At 37.8% G+C, this 24038-nt stretch overlaps 1 protein-coding gene across 1 annotated transcript in view; it reads right to left on the bottom strand.

Annotated features, from left to right (window-relative positions):
- Window positions 1-9172: 9172 nt before the first annotated feature.
- Window positions 9173-24038, bottom strand: part of LOC140235961 (uncharacterized) — a 28317-nt gene continuing 13451 nt past the window's right edge. The window contains exons 16-27 of the mRNA XM_072315957.1: window positions 23841-23894; window positions 23311-23334; window positions 22448-22547; window positions 21729-21849; window positions 21001-21154; window positions 20041-20160; window positions 18601-18902; window positions 17436-17513; window positions 13764-13814; window positions 11376-11539; window positions 10401-10517; window positions 9173-9612 (exon numbers count right to left, since the gene is read on the bottom strand). Coding sequence (XP_072172058.1) covers window positions 9347-9612; window positions 10401-10517; window positions 11376-11539; window positions 13764-13814; window positions 17436-17513; window positions 18601-18902; window positions 20041-20160; window positions 21001-21154; window positions 21729-21849; window positions 22448-22547; window positions 23311-23334; window positions 23841-23894 — 1551 coding nt within the window. The 3' untranslated portion in view covers window positions 9173-9346. The remainder of the gene's footprint in view (window positions 9613-10400; window positions 10518-11375; window positions 11540-13763; window positions 13815-17435; window positions 17514-18600; window positions 18903-20040; window positions 20161-21000; window positions 21155-21728; window positions 21850-22447; window positions 22548-23310; window positions 23335-23840; window positions 23895-24038) is intronic.

The raw sequence follows: 24038 nt of genomic DNA, 5'->3' as shown, positions 1-24038 counted from the left end.
CAGACATCATGTTTGTTGAGAAATAATATGACACCAGTAGATTTTGGAAATATCAAATTGGTGCTAAAATTCTGTATAGAAGCAACTGATCAGTACCACCACCACCACGAGCAACAAGAACAACAAGAACAACAACAGCAGCAGCAGCAACAACAACAAATACAAGACGAAAATAAAACGAAACGATCAAGAGGGACACCAAGAGGGCAGCAATATCACATGTGTAATGAAAGCTTCTATTTATCATAAAAATACACAATTTACTGCGGTATTTATCCACGACGAATGATGTACGTTCAGGGTTTTAACAACACAATCAACAGGTGATCGAAGGATTTGCTGTATCCTCGTGTATTCATCGCAAGGTTTGCTAACCACATTATGACATAGCTTTCCCTCGCGTCACGTGTGATGTGATAATTCACGCAATTTCACAATGTTTAAATAATACTTTATCATGTTTTGACACAAATGGAATGAACAACCTCCTATAATTGTTGTGTGTGGTATATAACAACGCTTGGACATGCCATTAATTGAAATTGATTAGTTTCCATATAACAATTACTTCAGGGCCCCGTTTCATCAAAAGATGTTATCGATTATAAACTTCCTTAACACACAGGCTGCCATAGACTTATAATAGAAAGCAACTATATCATCAATTGTACTAGTAACTGTTCATAAATAGGGCCCAGGACGACTATTTTTTTTTGTTTTTTTTTTGCCAATCAGCATAATATGCGTTCTTTAAAGGACAAGTCCACCTTCAGATACATGTGGATTGAGTGAATACAACAACAGTAGTAAAACACATCAGTAAAAGCTTTGGGAAAATTGGACAATCCGTTCAAAAGTTATGAATTTTCAAAGTATCTGCGCAGTCACTGCTGGATGAGAAGACTACCAGAGTGTATGATGTCATATGCGTACAACGATATAAAGAAAATAAAAAGAGAATTTCACAAAACTTCGCTTTTTGAATAAAGTGCACATCTCTTCGACTTGGTAATGTCGTATGTTAAGGGTAATATTATTCCCCCTGCCTTCTGAAAGAGAGAAGTCAAGTGTTCTTTTGTTATGCGAGAAAAGTGAAAATATGTTAAATTTTCTTTATTCTTTCTTTGTATCGTTGTACACATGTGACATCATAAGCTATAGTAGTCTTCTCTTCCAGCCTTGAGTAAGCAGAGACTTCAAAAATTCATAACTTTTGAACACATTGTCTGATTTTCCTCAAACTCTCACTGCTGTGTTCTACTAATATTGCTCTATTCACTCAACCCACATGTCAGGTGAACTTGTCCTTTAACAGAAAATGCGCTTAATATACATGATGCACAGACTGTAAATCAGGGTGGCAGTTCCTCGTGACCTTGCTGTAGATTATTCGGGTCATTGGAAGAAACTTCCTGATGAGGACGGATCGATTGTTGTGTCCACGGGCTGTGTCAAGGATTTTAGTTGATCAATTCAAAGTGATTTATGACAATACATCAATAACACAAATTATATTGATAGCATGGGCCGATTAGACTGAAGTAAAGGGAGGGATCAGCCGTAAAGAACAACGGATGATGTTCTTAATTTCGAAGATTTGTTAATCCGAAAATGGAATTCGGGTCCGAAGGTTCGTGAATCCGGAAATGAAATAGCCTAAGTTCGTTTTTCCGGACGTACATTAATCCGAAAATGCAACGATTCAAACGAACATCCTGAATTACGAACCTGATTTCGTTTTCAGATGAACTAACCTTCGGAATAACGAACTGTTCGCAGAGAATGCTGTGGAAGGTGTTGTTTTCCCAATGTCATGTCATGAATACGTTGGTAGATAGTGACGAAACATTAAATGTTTGTAGCTAATGTGTGTGAGTGTATGTATCTGATGTGGATATGTCTGTGCGTATGTGTATGCGCGAGTGTGTTTAACGCCTAATACCCCTTTCATAAACTCAATAATGCGGATAATATCCGCAACATTTGGTCGTAAAATCGGAGAGGGGAAAGAATAATGCGCATTATTTCGACCCTTCTATTATCCGCATAATAGCAGCGTCGGGACGAGATTTTGAGTTTATGAACGCAAACCCAAATAATGCGGATAATTGCCGGGGTGCGGTCAAACGTCACCTGTCTTTCCCGCAGAAGGGGGGTGTGCAGTCACCATGACGATTATCCGCCTTTTTCTGGACGGGCGCTCGTAAAAATAATGCGGATTATTTTCAGAGTTTGTGAACGCATTTTTTATTGAATTGTCCGCATTATTCTTATGCGGATAATAGGAGGATGAGTTTATGAAAGGGGTATTATATTATTACTGTTGTTGTTGGTTTTTTTCTTAAATAAGAGTAATGAGGTATAGGTGGCATCATCAACTTTTAGTTCTTAATATCACTGTCCTTGAAAACAGGAGAACAATTCTAGGAATCAATAAGTTCCAGGCTGTTTGCTTGATTTTACCCTTTTCACTGCAATCAGTTCGCTGGGTGTTTTTTTTTTTTTTTTTCACTTTAGTTGATTGGGCGGGATGGGTGCTCATGATGACTTGTGAGTTCAACGTATAGTACAGTCAACTTTCTCTCGTGAGAATTGTCGTTTGATGGTGACTGGTCGTTGGTTTTTATGTTCACGTTAACGTGTAGGAGATCAAAGGAACGAATACATTAACTTTCCTCACGCGTAACAAACATATTCACGTCACGCGCTCATAAAACTACTCTTTTGAGAGAGTCAATCATAGTTATTGTCATCAAATGTGAGCTTTTTGGTGCTTTCCCTTGGAGATAATGAAATCAACATCTGCAGGAACTTTTTTATCACTCACGCACTTCTCAATTTTGTGTTTGAAATGACCCAGTTTGGAGTCACACCGGAAGTTAGTGTGATCCCATAGCCTGACGGACATCCAAGACAGTTGATTTGTCACGAACATCATGGAATGACAATCAGACCTTGACCTCTCGACACGCTAACGTGAGGGAGAAAAACCCGCCGCACAAGACACGATCCGACCGGTTGCACGACCCTGCAGGCGAGCCTTGTCGCACGACCAATCGCACGACTAGTCGCGCGACTCGACCCCTCACGAGATCAGCTGGCCACACAGCTAGTATCTCTACCACTGAACTGCCTTCAGTACATACTGTAGCGTGATTGGCCAAAAGTGTATACTGTACGCGATTCGTCGTGAAAATCTGACATGTCAGATCTTCCGGACTGGCATTTCCGACCTTGTCGCACGACTGGAAACTGGCGAGGCTGGTGATGTCGAATTTCTGGTCGCTAGGTCGTACGACTGGTTGCGGTGGCAAAGTCGTGTAGTGTGAGGTCAATGCTATGCTACACTCTTCCACAATCGTGTTTTTCAGTTTATACCGAAACAACACACCACATACCGGAATCGAGCGACGGTCGTTTTGGAAAGCACCTGCAGACTTAAGACTCATTATTTGCTGGACAAAATAAACAGAAAAAACCCCAAGAGTTTTTATCAATATATTTCATTAGTAAAGTTAAATTAATCGCCCTATCATTTGGCTACATTAATAGAATTGGATTTAAAAGAGTAAATGTTCGCAAGGAGTAGAAAGGTCGGGTGGGAGTAGTGCACTTGCTCCCCCCCCCCCCCCATTCTAACACATGGCGCACCCCATCAAAACTACGTCCACTTTCAGAACCGGACCACTTTTCATAGTTCAAGTCATCTTTTGAATCACTTTTATCAATTTTCACAATCTCTTTAAGTGTGCTTGGCGTCGTACAGCTACAGCATGAGCGATCAGAAGAGACGGATGTAATTACAATGAATATTGGTTGCTAGAACAAGTCGCAGTGTTAGAAACCCATGCTGTAATATACAAATCCATTATGCTTGCCACCTTCCAAAATAACATTAACTTCAATGTTGTATTTGCAAATGCAAGAGAAGAATAGCTGTAAAATGTCATGTCGTTGTAACTGTAGCTGTAATCTGGAATTGAATCTGAAAAAAAAAAAAAGTTATATGTCTACAGACCACAGCACCTTGACCAGCTGACACAATGAACCAAGAAGAATTATTAATGAATTAATGATAGAAAGAAATAACGAAATTAACCATACCGTATGTCCCCCCCCAAAAAAAAAAATAATAATAATAATAAAGAAAAGAAAAGAAAAAAAAAAGATACAACGGGACCCTCCGCACTGATAACTTAAAAAACAGCGAATCAATCCAAACACAATTTCAGGATATGATTCACTTATTACCCACATCTTACAAAAACCCAATCTTATTTGCTTCAGTGGTCTGAGAGAAATGAGGATTTTTTTTTTTTTTTTTTGTACAGCATGACGTCAGGAATCCCTTCCCTCTAAGTTCTGTCCATTGTGTTCCCTACTATGCACTTCCAAGAGCATCCAAGTGCTGAACTTGGAAGAATCACATCCACATGCTTCACGATTGAGTTTTTCTCTAACATAATTCTTCTCTAAAACAATTTGGTGAAAAGGATGAATATTTCTGAAAACAATTTGATGATTCAACATTATTTTGCGTGTGATGAATCAAAATCTGGATGATGCAGCTGTTTTATCCGTGAGTTTTGAGAAAATTTCATTTTCGAGATAAGCACGGCAACAAGATTCAGCCAATGGCTGTTCATTGTAACTCATGAGTCGTACGTGGTAGTAGTACTGTATGTAGTGATAAGTAAGGCCTACATTGAGTTTTATTAATAAAAATGATAATAAAAGTCGTGGTCTTCGTAACGATAAGTGGGCTCTACGATGAGTTACTGAACTGGAGAGGAGATGGAGTCTGTTGTCCATGGGTTGGCCTTGAGATAGGATTTACTTTATGGTTTTGAGGGATTGCGGTGGTGTGTGGTTCACTGGGCGTGGATGGGTGGGGGTCACTGGTGGCAGTAGTTGTGATTATTGTGGTGGTGCACTCATCGTCATTTTGGGATCCCAGTGGTGGTGGTGTGGGGGCGCATGTGTGGTTGCTGGGCGTGGCCGAGTGTCGGTGCTGGTCACTGAACTAGTGGTGCTGGTGGTGCGTGCGTGTGTGTGTGTGTGTGCGCGCGCGCGTTGCTCCTATAATGGAGCGCTTGCGGAGGCTCGTGCTGCACGTCCGCTCATGGCGGCCACCAGGGAGAATTCCGCCCGACCATCCGGGGGTTGCATCTCTTTTATTAACTCTTGGTGTTCTGCATGAATGATCTGCAAATAGACTAGTCTTCTCCTGCCAGTCGCTTTATCTAAAATGTAGAGAAGACAGTGTCCAAATGACCAAGTAGCCTAGTCTATTCTTACCAGTAGCTTTCTGTAAAATCTACAGAGGACAGAGTTCAACAACACAATGACATTCTGTGCGGTGATGTCAAAAAGACTTGCGTGTAAAGACTATATTAAGCCCCTTATTATCCCTATGAAGTGCTGATGCTGTAGCCACAATAAAAAGAATTAACCCTTTGAAACCACAATGCAGTGTTCCTGTGATTCAGCAGGCTATACAAGCTGTGACTAGTGAGGGCAGTTTTAATCCATCTGTCGGTAGACCTATACTTACGCGTCGATGAAAAAAAAAAAGAAAAAAAGAAGGAATTTTGGCCGCCAAGTGTATAGGCATCATTCCAAGTATGTTTGAAGACTGCTGTCAGAAGACTGGAATGGACAATGGATAGTACAAGCCGGGTTTTGTATACGGATTGCATCACAATACCATGGTTAATAGTCGAGTCTTTTTGCCGGTATTTGTCAACGCAAAATGCAAGAATTCGAGTATCACACCCATCATGATTATACAAACACAGCAAAGACCAAATTGCGCCTCTCTTAAATTCAGTACAGTGTACTGAAGTTTGAGATCTCGCCTAACACAAACACTGTTGACAACATAAGCTCCATTTGATCATTTTATTATACAACGTACATGTACCGTTCGTGCCTGAATATCCCTTTTGAGACATACAATTTTCCTTTTCCTTTAACACTGGCCATTCTACAATGTATTCTTTGTGACATTTTTGCTCAAAAATCACATTACATGTCCTATACTGAAAGAACATTGACAATAAGAAGAATGTAACTTACTTTCATCTATTCAAGCATTTTTTACAACTATGTATAGGCTATGGAAATGGCCTTGTAGACACCACCACAGCTGTGAAACAGTTTTTTTTTTTTTAATTCGGAATCCATTTTCTTTGCTCATTTTTTTACTATTTTATTTTTAGAGTGATTTGGGCATGTATTACTTTAGAAATGTTTTACCATCACGACTGGACGAGAATGTGTATCGATATGAACATGGGGTACATTATTATTTTGTTGGAATCCTGCAGTGGTTTTTGTCAAGGATAATGAAGTAGTGGTCGTGGTGGTGACAGATACATGTACATTGTATTGTCATGTTTTACCATTGCATTTGGCTGTGCAGAATGAACTCCACTTCTGACCTGAACCTTAACTTTGTTGTAATGAAATTTCTTTATTACCATGTTCATTATAACAGGAGTGCAGTGTACTCACAGTGGGTACAGTGGTTCTTGTGAATAAAATTTAGCAGGTTCAGAAGTTTATTACAGAGACGTAAAGTGCAACTAAGTCACAAAAATGTTAGTATGTGCAAATACACACACACACACACACACACACACACAAACGACCCAACAACAAACAAACAAAACAATGAGAACTTCAGTTGCTGGAAATTTAATCTCTATACAATGGGGTGAAATATAAAATCTCTTCAACATCAACCCATGATATTTGTTACAATAAAAGAAAACAGCTGAGCATGATTCTGCCTAATACAACCTTTGGGGCTGGGAGTGGTGAGAGTTTAAATCTTACAATGTCATGATCTGGACAGAGAATTTAACAACCTCAACAATCTGATGTCCTGAAAGACAGTACAGTAATTATTACACATTCCTCTTTACATTGAAAACCACAAGTTATTTTGTGAATACACAGCCTCATAGCCGACATCTTTATTCATAAACCTACCAGTTGAGGACAAGACAAAATTGTTAAAGGGATGGTACAGTATTGGTGGAGATGAAAATTGGGCCTTAACTTTTTGGCGAGATACCAAGAAAACACTTATGAAATGATACAGAGCACACCATTTTAAGAGGAATACAAAGTTTATTTGATGAAAATCGGGTTTGAAATAGCTGAAACATCAAAAAACAAAGTAAAACAAAACAATCGTAATAAAATGTGGGTCCCACACTTTATTAGGATCACTCTGTTTGGGATATCTCAGCCATTTAAAAATAATTTTCATTAAATAAACGTTGAAATCCTCATGGAATCACATGCTGTTTTATATTTCATAAGAGGTTTCTCACTATCTCACCAAAAAATGATAAAAACCTGAAGTTAAGTCTCAATCAAAACTATACGATCCCTTTAATGTATCTAGCACATCTCTAGCTGTTACAGCAATGACAATTTGCAACCATTATTATTATTATTATTATTATTTTTATTATTATTATTATTATTATTAGTAGTAGTAGTAGTAGTAGTAGTAGTAGTAGTAGTAGTAGTAGTTGTAGTAGTATAATTATAATAATCATTATTATTATCATTATTATCATCATTTTTATCATTCTTATGAATTATGAATACGAATATGAATAACTATGAATACTTCAATACTGCAGTTTCTTTCTTTCACTTGTTGTTTTTAACATAAGAAAATTAAAGTAAATCATGATTTAGTCAGCCTCGATTTGGTCAAATATTTTAAAACTACTGGGATTGTATACAACTTTCATAGTTTGCCTGGGAAATTTTAATCTGTCCTTTCATTTGCAGACTGTTTCCCTCCGTCTGAAGCCATCCAAAATATGTTAAGATAGTTTACTTCAAGTCGATAGGTGGCATTTAAGTGATTATGATGGTATGACATGGAAAAAAAAAGAAAAAGAGAGTTAAGCCAATTTACTTGAAGTTGAGAAGCTGCATTTGAATGATTTTGAAGGCACAATAATTGCAAAGTTAATGAGAAACTCAATAATTTCACGATAATGTGGCAAAAAAAAAAGGACGTCATGTTTTAAAAACATACAGGGTAATACATTGTATATGCAACAACATCATGGTCACATGATCAAGAGAATCGATTTGTAATTTTGACCACAGGCCATTTTATATGACATTGTTTGATTCCATTGGCTGTTACTGTTTTTATGATTTAAAATACAACTCAAGTTTCTCTGCTCTACTTTTTGTATTCTTGTTAAAAAAAAATGTAAGTATTTTTTTGTCTGATGATTTGCAATGAGAAGGCAATAAGAATGGATATTCTTTGATCTAATGTGCTCTCTGGCTCAGATGTGTAAAGAGAACTCAAAACTGTAGATGTTATTTTTATGGCAATTATTGTGAGACCAGCATTATGTGCTACAACAAAGGGTCTTCCATGGAGCAAATGTTAATGGCTGAAACTCCTGGGTGAAAAGCATACATTCTGCAATGTAGGTTTTTATTTGAATACACAATTTGTACATAGGCAACATTAAACATATACATGTATTACAAGTCATCAAAACACTGAATGGTCACCAAGAAATTTGACAAACATGTAGCCTACAGTCCAGTGGAATAAAATCTATTGCACACAGAAGGGAAATACAATGAAAGGTTCTTTTGACAAATCACACAGTAGTCAAACATGTCTACAGCAGGCTAAAAATGGAGATGAAAAAAGCGGCCGCTAGAGAGCGGATCTGTAACATCATATTTTTTCTCAGAGGGAATTGTTATTAGTGGCCATATACGGCACGTGGCTGCTATAGACAGGTGGCCATGATAGACAGTTGGCCCGCTAAGGCAGGTTTGATTATACTTTGGTGTCATATGTCACTCATTTACAAAACGGAATGCAATAAAAGATGAGAAAGCTTGAGAAGACAAGCCATCTTCACTCGGAATCTTTTCCCCTAAGATATAAAATTCACATAGTATGTGTAGATGAATGACTACATGAATGATGGGACAAAACCTTAACAAACTCTGGGTTTTTTTTATATCATAAGTCACACAAGTTAATTATATCTTACAAATTGCAAGACTGCTTTCTAATAGCCTCTTATTTGTTACCATGGTAACATCAGCTTCATGCTTGTCTCCTTCTTTGAAAATAAACTATGATAATGAATTATAAATACATATATACAATAGGGGAGAACAAACACACTCCTTGTCATTCAGTCATCAAATCTTGCATGTACGTCCTGTTTCCATTTCCAACAATCCAGTACAACACATTCTATCAAAGAAGCTATACGAGTCCAGAGATGTTACCTGTCTTGTCATCTCCAAGATGCTGTACTTACATACAGCCTTATTGCATCAGAAAGTTTCTAGGCTTGAGTGGAGGGAGTGGTACCCTTCCCTGCCCCAGCCGTGGGTGACTGTTATTCAGATTCCCGCCCCCTGCCAGGGATCGCTGGTTGGGCAAGGAGGCGGAGAGGGGAGGGTGCTGGGAGACCGCCCCTTTCTCTCGGTTGGCCCTGAGGGCAGCCTGGGCAAAGAGCCCCTTGCGGTGGGTGCCCCGTACCTTCTGGGTGATGGCTCGCACTAAGTCTCTAGCATGCTTCAAGCTGTGAGCTGCAAGGTGAATCCAAAGAAAGACATCCAACATTTAACTGCAATCCTTCAGTTCCATATTATCCTCATTCATCCGAAATACATTGCAATACCAGCATACAACAACTGTACATCAGTTAGTCAAGGGGTTTTGAATCAAACTGTCTTAACTGTAACAACACTAGCGAGTCTACTTATATTCAAAACACTGCTTATGTAACCTTGCCTAATGCAAACCTGAGGAAGATTAATTCCTGCCAAAGTCAAAGTTTTGGGGAGATCATATCTATAAATCACAGGGAAATCCAGCTTGACCTCCTGTTGAGGACAAGCTGGCTACAACATGCATTTCCTATAGACACTTGCCCGAGTATACTTGGGACTCGTCCTCAGTGGGTTAATATCCACCCAATATCAAGTCCTCCTTGTAATGCATTCAAGTGGGCTTTAGTTGACTGAATTTTGAATAATCAACAGTAAGATAAAGATTGAACCAACTACCAACTTTCAGCTCTGACAAGATGAATGCATAATAAGTAAATGATTTTGGTCTTTTGTCCAGCTTCTAGAAGTTAATTTGTCATCTTTCTATTAAGACATCATCTATTTGATCCAAAGGTGCTGGTACAAAGTATTCTGAACACACAATCAAATGATAACTTTATACATGGGGAAAATGTTCTGACTGGTTTCAGCATCACTGTAACAACAAGAGCTTTCATTGAGATGAAATGGGTGTTTCCAATACAGCAGAGGTTCTACTCTAATATTCAACATGATTACGACAAGAGGTTTCCATGGTAACATACCTTTTAATCTGGCCTTCACCTCATCAGTAAAGAAGCCACATTCCAGCCATTCATCAAAGTCAATGATACAGTCAAAGGCAGTCAGACCCTGGATGTTCTTGTGTCGGACATTGGCGCCTGTAAGATGATGATAGGAAAATCAATGATCTACAAATATGATGTGGTCTTATGTACCCAGGGTAGCCTCTTCAGTGTTGGTATTGTTCTACCAGAAGGCCCTGCCATTATCATTACCCCAGCATTGCCAAGAACCCCAATAACTGTGGTGAAAGGGACTTCTCGTATAAAAACAACTTGTCTATGAGGATGTAAGCACTTAATAGGACTTGGACTCAGGACCTCTGTTCCAAAGACAAGAGTCTCATCTACTATACTACAGTGCACCATCCCAATTTTGCAATCCTTCAACGCATTTCCAATCCAGCCACCTGAAAACAACAACAAACAAACAAACATATTGTCACCACTTTAAGTGTCTTAATGATCTGTTGCAAAATTATCAGTATTCATAAAACCATTTAAATTTATATCACAGATGTTATTCTCTTTCATATTTATACTAAAGATTCTCATGTGATCTGATATTAGCATGTCTATTACCAACATCAGACACATAAGTAGATCACAGGAAAGGTACATGTGGGACCTTTTCACCATTACAGTATGATTTGGATATGAAAATGAAAATATGGTAAAGGATTGATGCTATACATTTTACAAAATGGGACAATTTTGCAAGTGGTTGAATTTGTGATCGAAAACCAAATGATGTACTGAAAAATAAGTATCATCCCTTTTCAGGTGAAAATTTGGTGATATTCAACCAGAAAGATAATACACAGAGCATTTGCATTATGGGAAGGGGGGGGGGGGGGGGCTATATGTTCATGAGATATTAATTTCACAAATATTAGTCAACTTGGTAAATTTGTGAAATATGGATGGAGTATCAAGAAAGGAAATTATTTTAAAGACCTGCATTAAGGAGGACACTGGCAGCGTAGTAGTTGTTGGACTGTGTGGCAAAGAAGAGCGGCGTGCAGTTGTCTTCATTGGTGGAATCGATGTCAGCACCATATTCCAGCAGAAGCTCCAAGATATCTGTTGGTCCTGTCATCCCCGCCGCATAATGGACTGGTCTGGAGGGTCAAAGGTCATAGTGCTGCGTGTTATAAAAGGCACTACATGTATGCAACAATGCAAAGTGATCTCATTAAAGCCTTTGCATGATTTCAACATTATTACACAAAGACATTTATTTGGCACTGCAATTTAGGTTCAAGATTTTCCCCTTACAAAGACAATGTCTAGAGTAAAGTTAGGAAGATGATGAAAAATCCTCTACATCACCTGAAATTTTTACAACCATATCAACACCTCTCAGGATGAGGAAAACTCTCATTCTTGAATCTTATGATTCATCAAATTATTGCAAGGTGGCTCTAAGATTTTTGACTGGATATCAAAAGTAACATTTTGCTCATTTCTTGTAGCTGTATTAAATAATCTTCCCATTGAGAACACATTACAATCAGACCATAACTATAATCGATATAGCATTTCAGTATGTATGTCATACTTTTAATTAGAAAAAAACAACAACAACTTTATCTGATAAAGCAATTTCCAATTCATTAACCTCACCACCAAGAAATTCAACATCTTTCCATACCATAAAGTCATACATGGACAATCAACCCACATCTGCAAGCCACCACCAAACCAAATCCTACCAGACACACTCCATCACACAGTACTCACCATCCATCCCAGTTAATTTTTTGATTTACATGATTCCCCCTCATCCCACCACAGAGAACAACAAAACACAACCCAAGCAACAAACACATCTGCCAAGGTAACTACACTCAATTGTATTATAATCATCTTCATTTCTGCTTGCCAATATCTAATATTTCCACTGCGTGATATGTTCGTAAATACATGCAAATCATATTTTCATGTCTATACTTCACTGTCTTATGCTTTCAAATCCCTAAATACATTCTAAAATTGTTATATTGAAATTATATTCAGTCCATTGTGTTCATTCAATGAAATTATTCCACAGCTTATCATTTCATTTTATGTTCAATGTTTCTACAGTATCTAATGCATGCAACTCAGTTTATTACATTTTCTTTTTTAATCACACCAGTTTGTGAACAGACTATAAAGCTGAAGAAGACTGAGTGTCAAAAGCTTCAAGTAATCGAGCTGACATACACTGTACTATGACATCTCTTGTCTTCACCTGTGGCGAATACGAGATTATATATACTAAAAAAAAAATCCATACAATACAGACTAAATCATGGATATGCAATTGTACCAAAGTATCAAATCCTGATGAGTCCTCACCTATCGCTATCACAGCTCTGTTTATTTTGACTGTTAATGATTTCACACCAAGTGGATTAGAATGGATGATGGGGACAACCAGTTAAGAGCCGAGGTCATACCATGAAATTTCTTTGTTATTATACACACTTAGAAAAACAAAAGTCAGTCAAAAATTTGGTTCAGATGAGTTAAAATGGGGATGGGGGAGAAGGGTAGTAATGGGAGTTAGGGAAGGTTGCAGAGCCTAGAACAAACAAAATATCTAGTTTTCCAGAGTTAAAAATCCACAAGGCAAGGCAAATATTAATGATGTTGGTAGTTATAACCCAATGGTAGGTTAGATGGGGCTTAGAGGGTGAGTACATTAGATTATCATTCTGAATTCATGGAAGTTATTCACCAGTTAGAGTCTAGTCATGAATGTATGACATATGGTTATAGACCCAGCAGCATGGGGACAGAAGGCAGGCCCGATTAGATATTGATCTTTATCCCATACCCACCGGGGAACGGTACATTAAAAAACAACTATTAGCAAAGGCCTGCTACAATAGAATTGCCTGTCAGCCAATATTTGCATAGAAGCATGTATTATGCTTATCTGTAAGGTTCAACGTCAGTGTCAATTCTTTGGCTGTGTGCATACTTACACAGAGATCAGTGATCGAGTTGTACGTAATTTGTTACACAGATTCTGAATAATATCCGAATTGGACCAGCCTTTCCACTCTATGGTATCCCCACGCTACCGGGTCTTTGAGCAAAATTGACACCACCATGATACCAAAACATGACAAGATGAGACAAATTTAGAGAGAAGACAAATATGTGATGATGATGATGATAAGAAAAATCATGCAAATTCAAGAGAAAGAGGATGGAAACCAGTCCATGCCAAGTGCCTGCAAAAGACAGTAACTTCATTTAATGGATTTTTCAAGTATTTTTTTTTTCTTGAAAGAGATCAGAAGTAGAGGAGGAGGAGGAGCCAAGATTTATCCGCATGCAAGCAAGTCTTACGCATTCATCCTGACTACTTGAGTCATCATTCCAGCTGCATAATGCAAAGGGCTTTAAAATGAAGAGACACCAAATAGGGAGACATCAAACGCACTGACTATCACACAAAGCAGGGGAGGATCAAAAATGCAATGAACTTGGTTTATGACTACCAGAAAGGACCAATGAGTTTGCATCCATTCACATAGGGAATCGCGTCTAAATGTTTGTAAGTTTCAGTGCAATGTATTGATATGATATGAAAGGTTCAGTAGCTTGATTATAACCAACAACAAAAACAAATTGAATATTACGAGGAGTAATAAAAAACCCCAGGGCCCTGACAAGATGTTCATATCAATTTGAAGTAAATGACCCAAAAATCAAGATGTATATTACAAATGGAAATAAATCATTGTCATTACGGGTAAACACAAAGCCTTCCACATTAGCAAAACTGTAAAAGATTTACAAATAAAATGAGTATGGAGAAAATTTAAATCTTGGAGTCTCCTCTTCTTCATGAAGACTTTGTCAACATTAGTGTTACTTACAGAGCCTTTCAGTATGTTGTGTTGAGGTACTGTAAGATGCTGTCACAGTGGCGACATATGTACATACAGTTGTAGCATGGACATTAGATTGTATGTACATAATTTTTCACAATTTTGTATTCATTTAACACTGAACTATAATTAAGTGAGGAATGCAGATTTGTAAATGTGATCAATTTGATATGCACTGAAAATTAGTCAGCTTCTCTCTCTCAAAGATAAGGTTGAAATTACTTTCTGCTAATCTTCACAAAAAAATGCCACCATCACACACAGGTTAAGCACAGCTGGAAAAGGAAACAATACACAATATATCTATTCAGCATGACAATTAGACAGGGAACAAAAAAAAAAATATATGTTTGTACCGACAAAATAAAATTGTTAAGTAGACAGAAACAAATACATAAGCAGGGTATATCACAATACAAAGCAATACATTATATGTAAGTGGATATAAATGAGACCAAATTGCACAGACATCAATTAACACTTCAAGAAATATATAACTTTTGGGGGAAACATGAAAATAATCAGTCTTAATATTCATGATTTAATGATAATGATGGCACAAAGATCTGTAAACACTCATAAGTAGAAAAATGCTTTGGGGAAACAGAAAAGAAAGCATAAATTTGCCGTTTTCCTAAACATTGCACTAAATATTCAATACTGGTTTTACCATACTATGCAGCATCAGGGTGTTTAAAAGATGGTAGAGTATGAAACGTTGTTTTGACAAAAGCTTAGGAGAGCTTGTGCAAGTAAGCTTGATAATACCAGATGCAGTGCTTAGGCATAAAAGTGCTGTTACTGTACACTAGACAGCAACTTATAGATCCAGTAAAAATAAAGAATATATCTTACAATTAGTCTTGGATCTATCACAGCATTGATATCCCTTGTGACAGCTAAAGTTAGGAAACAAAACTTCTACAAGACATTGCTAAGGATTGCGACTGGTATGTTTTGACAAAAAAATTTGGGAATTAAACAAAAAATTAAAAAGATCTGTAATTGATTGATGCATATAAGGAGATATCAGGAAAAGTAAATAGAGGCAATGCGGATTGACAAAAATAGCTTGAAGACCAAAAGCTTGAGAACCAAATTACCGAAAAGTTACATTAACACAATAATTCGTAGCAGTCCCACAGATTTGTTTCATGTTCTTCAATAGCAGAATGTTGTAAAAGATAGTTAACACATTTGAGGACAGGCTGATTTTGCTACAACACGCATTGTCCATAGAGACCTGCCCGAGTATTCTTGGGACTCGTCCTCAACGGGTTAACAATACTTGCCACTGTCAAGACTTTGTAGGATTTGTCTAATTGTCTTTTTAAGGCAAACTTTTTCGTTAGCTCCTTTTAACACATTCTAAACAAAATTCCCAGACTTTATACAGAGCTGGAGGTTCCTCTATGCAATGGGCTAAGAAATATTTATTTATCAGAAGTACACTCTAGATTCAATTCACTTTTCTTCCAAGTATCCACATTCTTGCCTGCACTCTGGGGCAAGAGTTAGATTGTTGTTGTTGTTGTTGTTGTCCTTATATAAAGAAGTGGGACCCTATTAAAAAAAAAAGAATAAAAATGCCCCGGACTAATCAAATCAGACCATAATGAATTTTAATCAAATCAAACACTGTTATAAAATATACAGTGTTATGCTAGTATAATGTCTCCACGAGGGAGCTCATAATGGATATCTCCACAAGGGAGCTTATAAAAATGATAATAATCAATAATTACAATAATAATCAGAGTTAGATTGACTATCATTCATTAATTAGTTTCACTCTTCAGCATTTCAAAGTCAAATATATATCATGTAAAGCTGATTAAATAGTTGTAAATTAGTGATTTTCCTCCGCTGCACTGCACTTTGCCAATGATATAACATGAAGTTACAATACTCTGTTGATTAGAAATGAATATGTACGTCATATATACACACACAAACACACCAATACTATGCAATATGGATTTTCTTTGCTATTTCCAAAATTGCATGAAATGTTTCAAACAAGCTTTTACACAGCAAATGCAATAAGTTGTTGGTCATTATACTACAGCTTCTTCAAAGGGCAAAATAATGTAATATTTCATAGTAAAGCATTTCACATCATTCTCAGCACTAGCTACACCTACATGTAATCTAATCATTATCACAAATTGTGCCAGTAATACAAGTTGGTAAACCGTGGAAGGGAAATGTGGACATTAGTCAGAGCAAAGGGTGGGCTGAGGTTGATTTAGGAGTAAATCTGATGCCATACAATTAATTTGATTTCTTTTGAATTTGTGTCAGTTTCTATTAACAGGTAACATAATTGATGTATTAAATTATAATTTTATCCATGGAACCGTTAGTTTTTGGATTGTCAAGTTGAATCTTGTCTTAGAAGTACTTTACATGCATTTCTTATAAATAGATGAATAAAAGAATCTAATTTAATCTTAAATTAATCAAAACTGAACTCTAACTCCATTGGTAAATTAAGATTCATCTACATGAGAAGATACTGATTAATCACCACTCATTAAGTATGCATCTATACAAAATAGTTATGTTATATGAATTTATCAATATGTTGCCAAAAGCATCACAATCAAATGACCTGTTTACATTACAAAAAGTCATCAGTGAGTGGAAATAGATACATAACCAAGAACATACTATAACCACTAACCTCTAACAAATATGCAACTATGTGGGTCTAAGGAATAATTTCCTGGCACGCAGACGTGACAGCATTAGTTCTTGGAACTAATGTTTGTGTGAAATATATTACAGTAACTTGTATCAGGTTTTTCTATATCCTAAATTCATGTCTTCATAAACCATGGTATGCATTTATAAAATATCAAGTTATGTGAGTTGATGATGAATGCGCGCTAAGTACCACCTGAGCAATACACCAATGAATCACAATTTTCTGTGAAGATTTTTGAATACATAAATACCAGTATACCAGTAAATGTCAGCAATGTATATGGACACTCATGATTGGGTATGGATATAACTTCTATGAGGGTATTAAGGTGGGATATATCTGTCTTGTTAAAGGGTGAAGAAACCTGGGGTATATGAGGAGTAAATATAGGGTGAGATGTACAGAAGGCTGACTTACGTATTTCCTCCTGCATATCGCTGGTCCAGGTCCGCTCCATGTTTGAAAAGGAAGCGCATGATGTCCAGTCGCTGTTTGCTACATGATAATACACACAAATACAAGGAATAAGACTTAATCCTTTATGTGCTGTGAGAACTGATTGGCACAGAAAACCCCATAGCATTGTACACACTGTCTTAAGTCTCTGCCACGGATAGGGTTAACCCACTGAGGACGGGCTGATTTTGCTACAACACATATTTCCCATAGACACCTGCCCAAGTATTGACCGATTCGGGTTCGTTGAGGGCAGCAGACATTTCATGGCACTGGGCGCAGCCATGAGCTCAAATTGCGGTGTCTCAGCCGACCCCCCCTGCTCTCCCCCACCCCCCGGGCAACATGTTTATCACGCACTTGTAACAGAGGTTCGCGCACTGAGCAAGCATTCGCGCACTCAGTACGAGACGCCCATTGGCTAAAGCAACCATGCATCAGTTTTTCATTCTGCGCGCGTGCTAATGTAGGGAGAGGGGTGGGGAGTGGGAAGGGGGGATCGGCTGAGACACCGCAGTAATGGCGCTGCCCATGCCAAAAATACACATAGCGCGTCACAGAATCGGTCAATACTCAGGACTCATCTTCAACAGGTTAAACTGACCTTGCTCAACTGGGTGATCCATATAAATGCCAAATTCATAAATGACATGTTTTTGGGTGTTGTTTTTTTTTCACTTGTAGTGATTTAAAGACAAGAAAGATAAAGATCTATTACAATAGATATAATAAAGAGACATATAATTTAGAATTCAACCACATGCCGCATGCACCAAAATGTCTCCCTGTCACATACGAACCGCTATGTGAATTGAGATCACTACAGGCTGCCATGTACACATTATGAATGATTTACATCTGTAAGAGCACAAAAGTGCTTTAATCTAAAAATAGTGCACTGACCTGTGACCTTTTCACCTTGTGCCATGCTTCATAAGTACCTTTGGTTCCAAGATGTTCTACTAATATGTCTTGCTAATACACCATGTCCCATTAAGGTGGATCCTTGTTCTATTAAGAAAGGGATACCTTCCCATATATCACAAATCAGTTCAACATTTTAAAGTGCCTTGACCTTTAAAAGTGCAGTGACCTTTAAAAGTGCAGTGACCTAAGAAGTCCTTACCTCTTGATCTGTTCAGTGAGTAGCCGGTGTACCAGGATGTCCTGTTCATGTTCTTTGAAGGTAAATCCTTGCTCTACCAGCCACTCTCCACACTCCAGAAAGTCATTGGCCAGGGCTAGATGGGGCAGGGAGGGGGGCGACTTGGGGTCCTCTTTCTCCAGGCTGGTCCGAATAGCGCCCTCTTTGGCCGTATCCAGCTCCAGCAGGACCTGGATGGCGTCAATGCGGCCCTGCATGGCACAGCAGTGGATGGCCATCAGCTCCTTGTGGTTCCGATGTGTCAGCTTTATGTTTTCTGACAGCTGCCAGGATGGAAAACATCATAAATCATAAATTTATTTGTTTGTTTTTTTCTAGATGTGCCTATGTACCCTGTTGTAAGCTGCCAAACTAATCCTAGAGCATTCAGTTCATTCCCACAAAACTTGTCAGTAACTTTCACTAGAAAATCCCGTTACTGACAGCAGCTTACTTTTGTCACTATGAGAGTCCCCTGACTTGGTGGGCAAAAAGTCACCAAATGCTTTCCCTTTCAAGAACTATGACCTCATCACAGAATCATTCATTGACTAAAGTGTCAAACTTTGGACTTTGAACCATGACTCATAACTACAATGTACTTCACTACAAATCTACAGTCATTCTCAGTTTAGCATGGTTGCAAGATGAAAGTGATCACAGCCATCTTTAGAGCTAATGAGTAATGACTGCAAGTGGATAAGGCAACAAACATCATAAAATCTTGCTGCCTATTGCTACTAAACAGTAGTATTGCAATCACAAGTCCATGTTTGTGGCCTGAATGGATTGATGACTAAGATTTTAAGCAGGTACTTAAAACTCCACCTCCCCACAATACCACCTCATCACAACACCACCTCACCACATACCGCACTACCACACTTCCACAACAAATAATTACCACCATACCTCAGAGTCACCACACCACCTCACCATCACACTACCACATACCATCATGATCACCACACACCTCATTACACCACCTCATCGTCACACAACCACATCACCACCACACCACCCTCCCATTCCACCTCACCACATTCCCACATCCCCACAAGTCACCAGATCATCTCGTCACTTCACCACTGCACTGCCATATATACCACCACACCATCTCAACAACACACCGCCACATCATCTCACAACCAAAACAAAACACTGTCTCGCCACCACACCACCATGCTATCTCACAACCACATCATCACCACAACATAACACCACCAATCAGCACAACACCAGGGCCCCGTTTCATAAAAGATGTTAGGATGGCAACTCTTGCTGGAATGGCAACTTCCAATAGCAACAGCCAATCAGGAAGCTGGATTCTTGTCGTTACCATGACAATTGCCATTCCAGCAAGAGTTGTTATAGTATCAACCTTTCATGAAATGGGGCCCAGCAGGTCACCTCAGCACTCACCAGTTCTTGTATGCATTCCATCTGAGTGGGTTTGCCTGCCTCCCCGAAGCACTTGACATGTAGCGGTGTGTTTCCCTCGGAGTCTATGGCATTCAGCATGGCTCCATTCTCAAGGAGCAGCTGTCATTTAGAATGAGGAAGAAAATTAGACAGGGGTTAAACCTGTACATAAAAATCACTATATGGAACAGATAAACAGATAAAACATTGATAATCTTCATGCCAAACTGGTCCCTTTACACAGGTCTACGATTAAGCAAAGTGCTTGAAAGAGAATGAATCTTTATGGACAAATGGTCTTTGTGGACAAGTTACCCCTGTGGGCAGGTGGTTTATCTTGAAACTTGTAGCTGTTCCTTGTGGACAATTAGTCCTTATAACTCTTTGTGTGCCACGGTACAAATCCCATCTGCGACATATCCATCCTGAGACAGTGAGCGTTATGTGACTCAACTCTGAGTTGAGTCACAAAACGCTCGCTGTCTCAGGATGGATATGTCGCAGATGGGACTGTTTTTTCAAATTCATAGTAATTTTCTATGTGGGAAATGTTCATGCTAGAAATGCTGTGCACCAAAGTTGTACAGAAGATTGCAAGCTTTGCTGTGATGGAAATTTTTATGTGGCTATGTTGCTATGAATGTACAGATATTGCTATTCATTGGTCAATTTGTGTGCAGCTGTGCATTCAAATTAAACATGTGAGGTTGGCTAGCCATAGACTGAGTCGGTTGCGTAAACGTGGCTCACAAAGTTGATAGCATATGGTGTCCCTTGTAAACAGGTGGTCATTCCGCCAGGTCCAGCTTAAATCACATTACAGACAAGAGAATCAAATCTGGAAATCTTCATCGACAAATTGTTGCCATGAAAGGACAGAATGGACTTCTAGGTGAATGAAAGAGAGATAATCCTAGTATATAGCCAGTGAGTTTGACTTGACGTTGGCTTGGCACTGACCCGTATGGTGGGTTTGTCCTTGGCTCTGTGTAGTGGAGTAGCCCCCTTGTAGTCCCGCAGGTTAACATCCACTCGCTCCTTGAGAAGTACCTTCAGCACTGGAATTACTCCAAAGTATGCTGCTGTGTGGATCAGTGTACTGCCGTTGATACACCTGACAACAAGTACACCAAATTTTTACAGACTCGTTGAGATAATTTTTCAACCTACAGCTGTATAAGCAACATTTTACTTCCCTGTCAACAAATACAAAATGGAAGTCAAAATTTATTGAATAGCAGGGAAATCTCATTTAACAGAGTAGACAATACACTGTATTTCAGTTGAATAGTAAGTTTCTTTTAGCAACATTATTCAACATTCAACATTATTACGCTACTTGTCACAACTTCTCATAAAGACATTGTAAATGTACATCTGGGATTTTTTTTTTTTTAATCAGATAATCTTGATATGGATTTTTATATGCAAACGGAATCATTATGAAAAGGAATGAAAGAGGGCAAAATAACAATTTTACAATGACAATAATTAATTCACAAATTCCACCAATAACATAGTATTACAGGAAGGATATTGTATCCCACAATGATATATTACAATTTGTACTGTAGCATCATATTGACAATCTTTTCTGGTGATTTGAGTAGCATTAAGCAGAAGAATCAAAACATGAAAGAATAGCATCGCAGAATTACCCCATATTGTAGAAAGCTAGATACACAAACCTGCTACGAAGACTGGCAAACTTTTTGATGCCAGCAAAGTGATCTTCCACCATCCGCCTCAAGAGGGCGATATCACCCCTCATCAACCTGGGAATAGCAGCCTGCAGATGTTCATAGTAACCTGATCGGAAAGAATGGAAGAAAAGTATAAGATACCATCAGATTGAATGTAGGCTATGATTGAAAAGCATTGCATTGATTAGGTTTTGATCATCTAAGCCCATATTCAGAACATCACACGTAACTCATGAAAGTATATAGGCCTACATTGGTTTTGAGTGTCAGAAATAATAATAACTGATAATAATTTTTGCAAGAGGAACAACCTGCCATCACTTACCCGTTGAAGATGATTCCCGAATATACTCGGGCTGGTGTCTATGGGAAATGCCTATTATAGCAAATTCAGCTCATCTTCAGCAGGTATTCAAACTCCAGTAACATGCTTATAATACAGCTCCCATTCATGAAAATTTAGGTCAGTTAAAATATATTACTCCACACATCAAATATTGATTGTCAACAATATCCTCATCTCATGATTTTTATTACAATCTCTTGATATATACTATTCTACCTCATGACTACCTTTACCTTTAGTATTATACGTTACATAATAGTATTATATTTTGCTACAATCCTTCAGATTATGGAAACTTTGCAGCTTGTCTACATCACAAAAAGAAGTAAATGGACAATTAAAAGCACTAAATACTCACCTATGAGTTCTGTCCTTTGCTCATCATTCTTTGCCACATCAAAAGCTGACTTGCCCAGTTTGTTCTTGGCCCAAATATTTGCACTCCATTCCACAAGAAGCTGAAATCAATGAAGCACAATTAATCAACCTTGTCACTTTTTCCATCTAAACAGATTTCATACTCATTATTTTCATACAGATTCTCACAGTGTAAACTGATATTTCTTTCTCGGAAAGGCTAACACTATATACCACTGTTTTTCATCTAGGGGTATCATGAATATAAGGACACTTTATTTGTAACATTTCTTGAATCTTCTTATGAGTTATACTACAATACAAGTACATCTTTCCTGATGACAAGCTAGAGACAAAAAGGCAGGCTTATCAGGAATTCATCACTAGCTAGAGATACTAACTACACATAACTACAGTGTGCTTGCTTCTACATCACTTTTATTTTACAACACTACACTACAAACTAGTCACATTCCATATATATCGTCCATCAGTATATTGATAAAAATATTGGTATTTCATTGGTTACTCTCATACCAGGGAGATATCAGGAGGTCTCTTTTATTCATTTCTGTATTGTATTTATTCTGTATTTCTGTGTTGGAAGAGGTTCATCTAATTGGCAAGTCTTGACTGGATGTAAATCAAAGTCTGATTGTGAACTAAGAAAATTTGCTTCCGATAAGAACTTTTGTGAACATTCGTAAATACATCATTACCCTGTAGATCTAAACATTTATAACTTCCTCATCTATGATATTGTAAAAAGAAAATTGTTGCCTTGCTTGTTTAAGTAATAACGTCCAAAGAATACATTGTACTAAGTGTAACTTGTGATTAAACTTCAACATGTATAATGATTACCTGAGCACAATTGCCATGCAGACCCTAGAAGATAGAAAAGGGAAAGAAATTTGCATTTAGACACATTTACATTTAGTCACATATATCATATAGGTTAAACATCAATATTTACTGGTTGTGGTTGTTGTCAGTGTTTTTTGTGCAAATCACATAGATTTGAGTACATATAAAGAGATTCAATATGCATAAATGAATGTTTTCATATTTATTAATGTATACATGAATAATCATTCACTTGTGTTTGAAAAGTCAGCAGAGTACATTTTGACCATTTACCATGGATGTCTTAATTCTCCTCACACGAAACAAAAGTGATTGATGGTATAAATCCATTATGAGGTTGGTAGATTATAATAATTACAATAACAAATGCAGATGAAATTACTACATGAGATTCTTTGTGACTAAAAAAGTCTCATTTGTTCATTGGGGACTTGCTAAAGTCCTTGATATACATGGTTGCCAAATGGTTCAGGATATCAAACATATTCTGAGCTGGTTTAAGTCTACATCTCTAGTAAGAGTCTCACCTTGTTATCCTTGGCAAATGAACTGGTTCCAGAAACATCACTGATGCGGAACATCTGCAGGTATGAAATGAAGAATGTGGAAAATGCTGTAAGTACTTCATGACAACAAAGTACAGATGCCTGGTGGAATATCTGTGATGTGAATATAGCTGTTAAATGGTCTTGCCCTATTTCAAGGGAGCAACAAGGAATTGCTTA

The sequence above is a fragment of the Diadema setosum genome, chromosome 12 (genome assembly GCF_964275005.1).
Source record: "Diadema setosum chromosome 12, eeDiaSeto1, whole genome shotgun sequence".
In the NCBI taxonomy this organism is placed as follows: Eukaryota; Metazoa; Echinodermata; class Echinoidea; order Diadematoida; family Diadematidae; genus Diadema; species Diadema setosum.
Note: the sequence above shows the minus strand (reverse complement) of the source record. Positions and strands in the feature narration are given on the sequence as shown.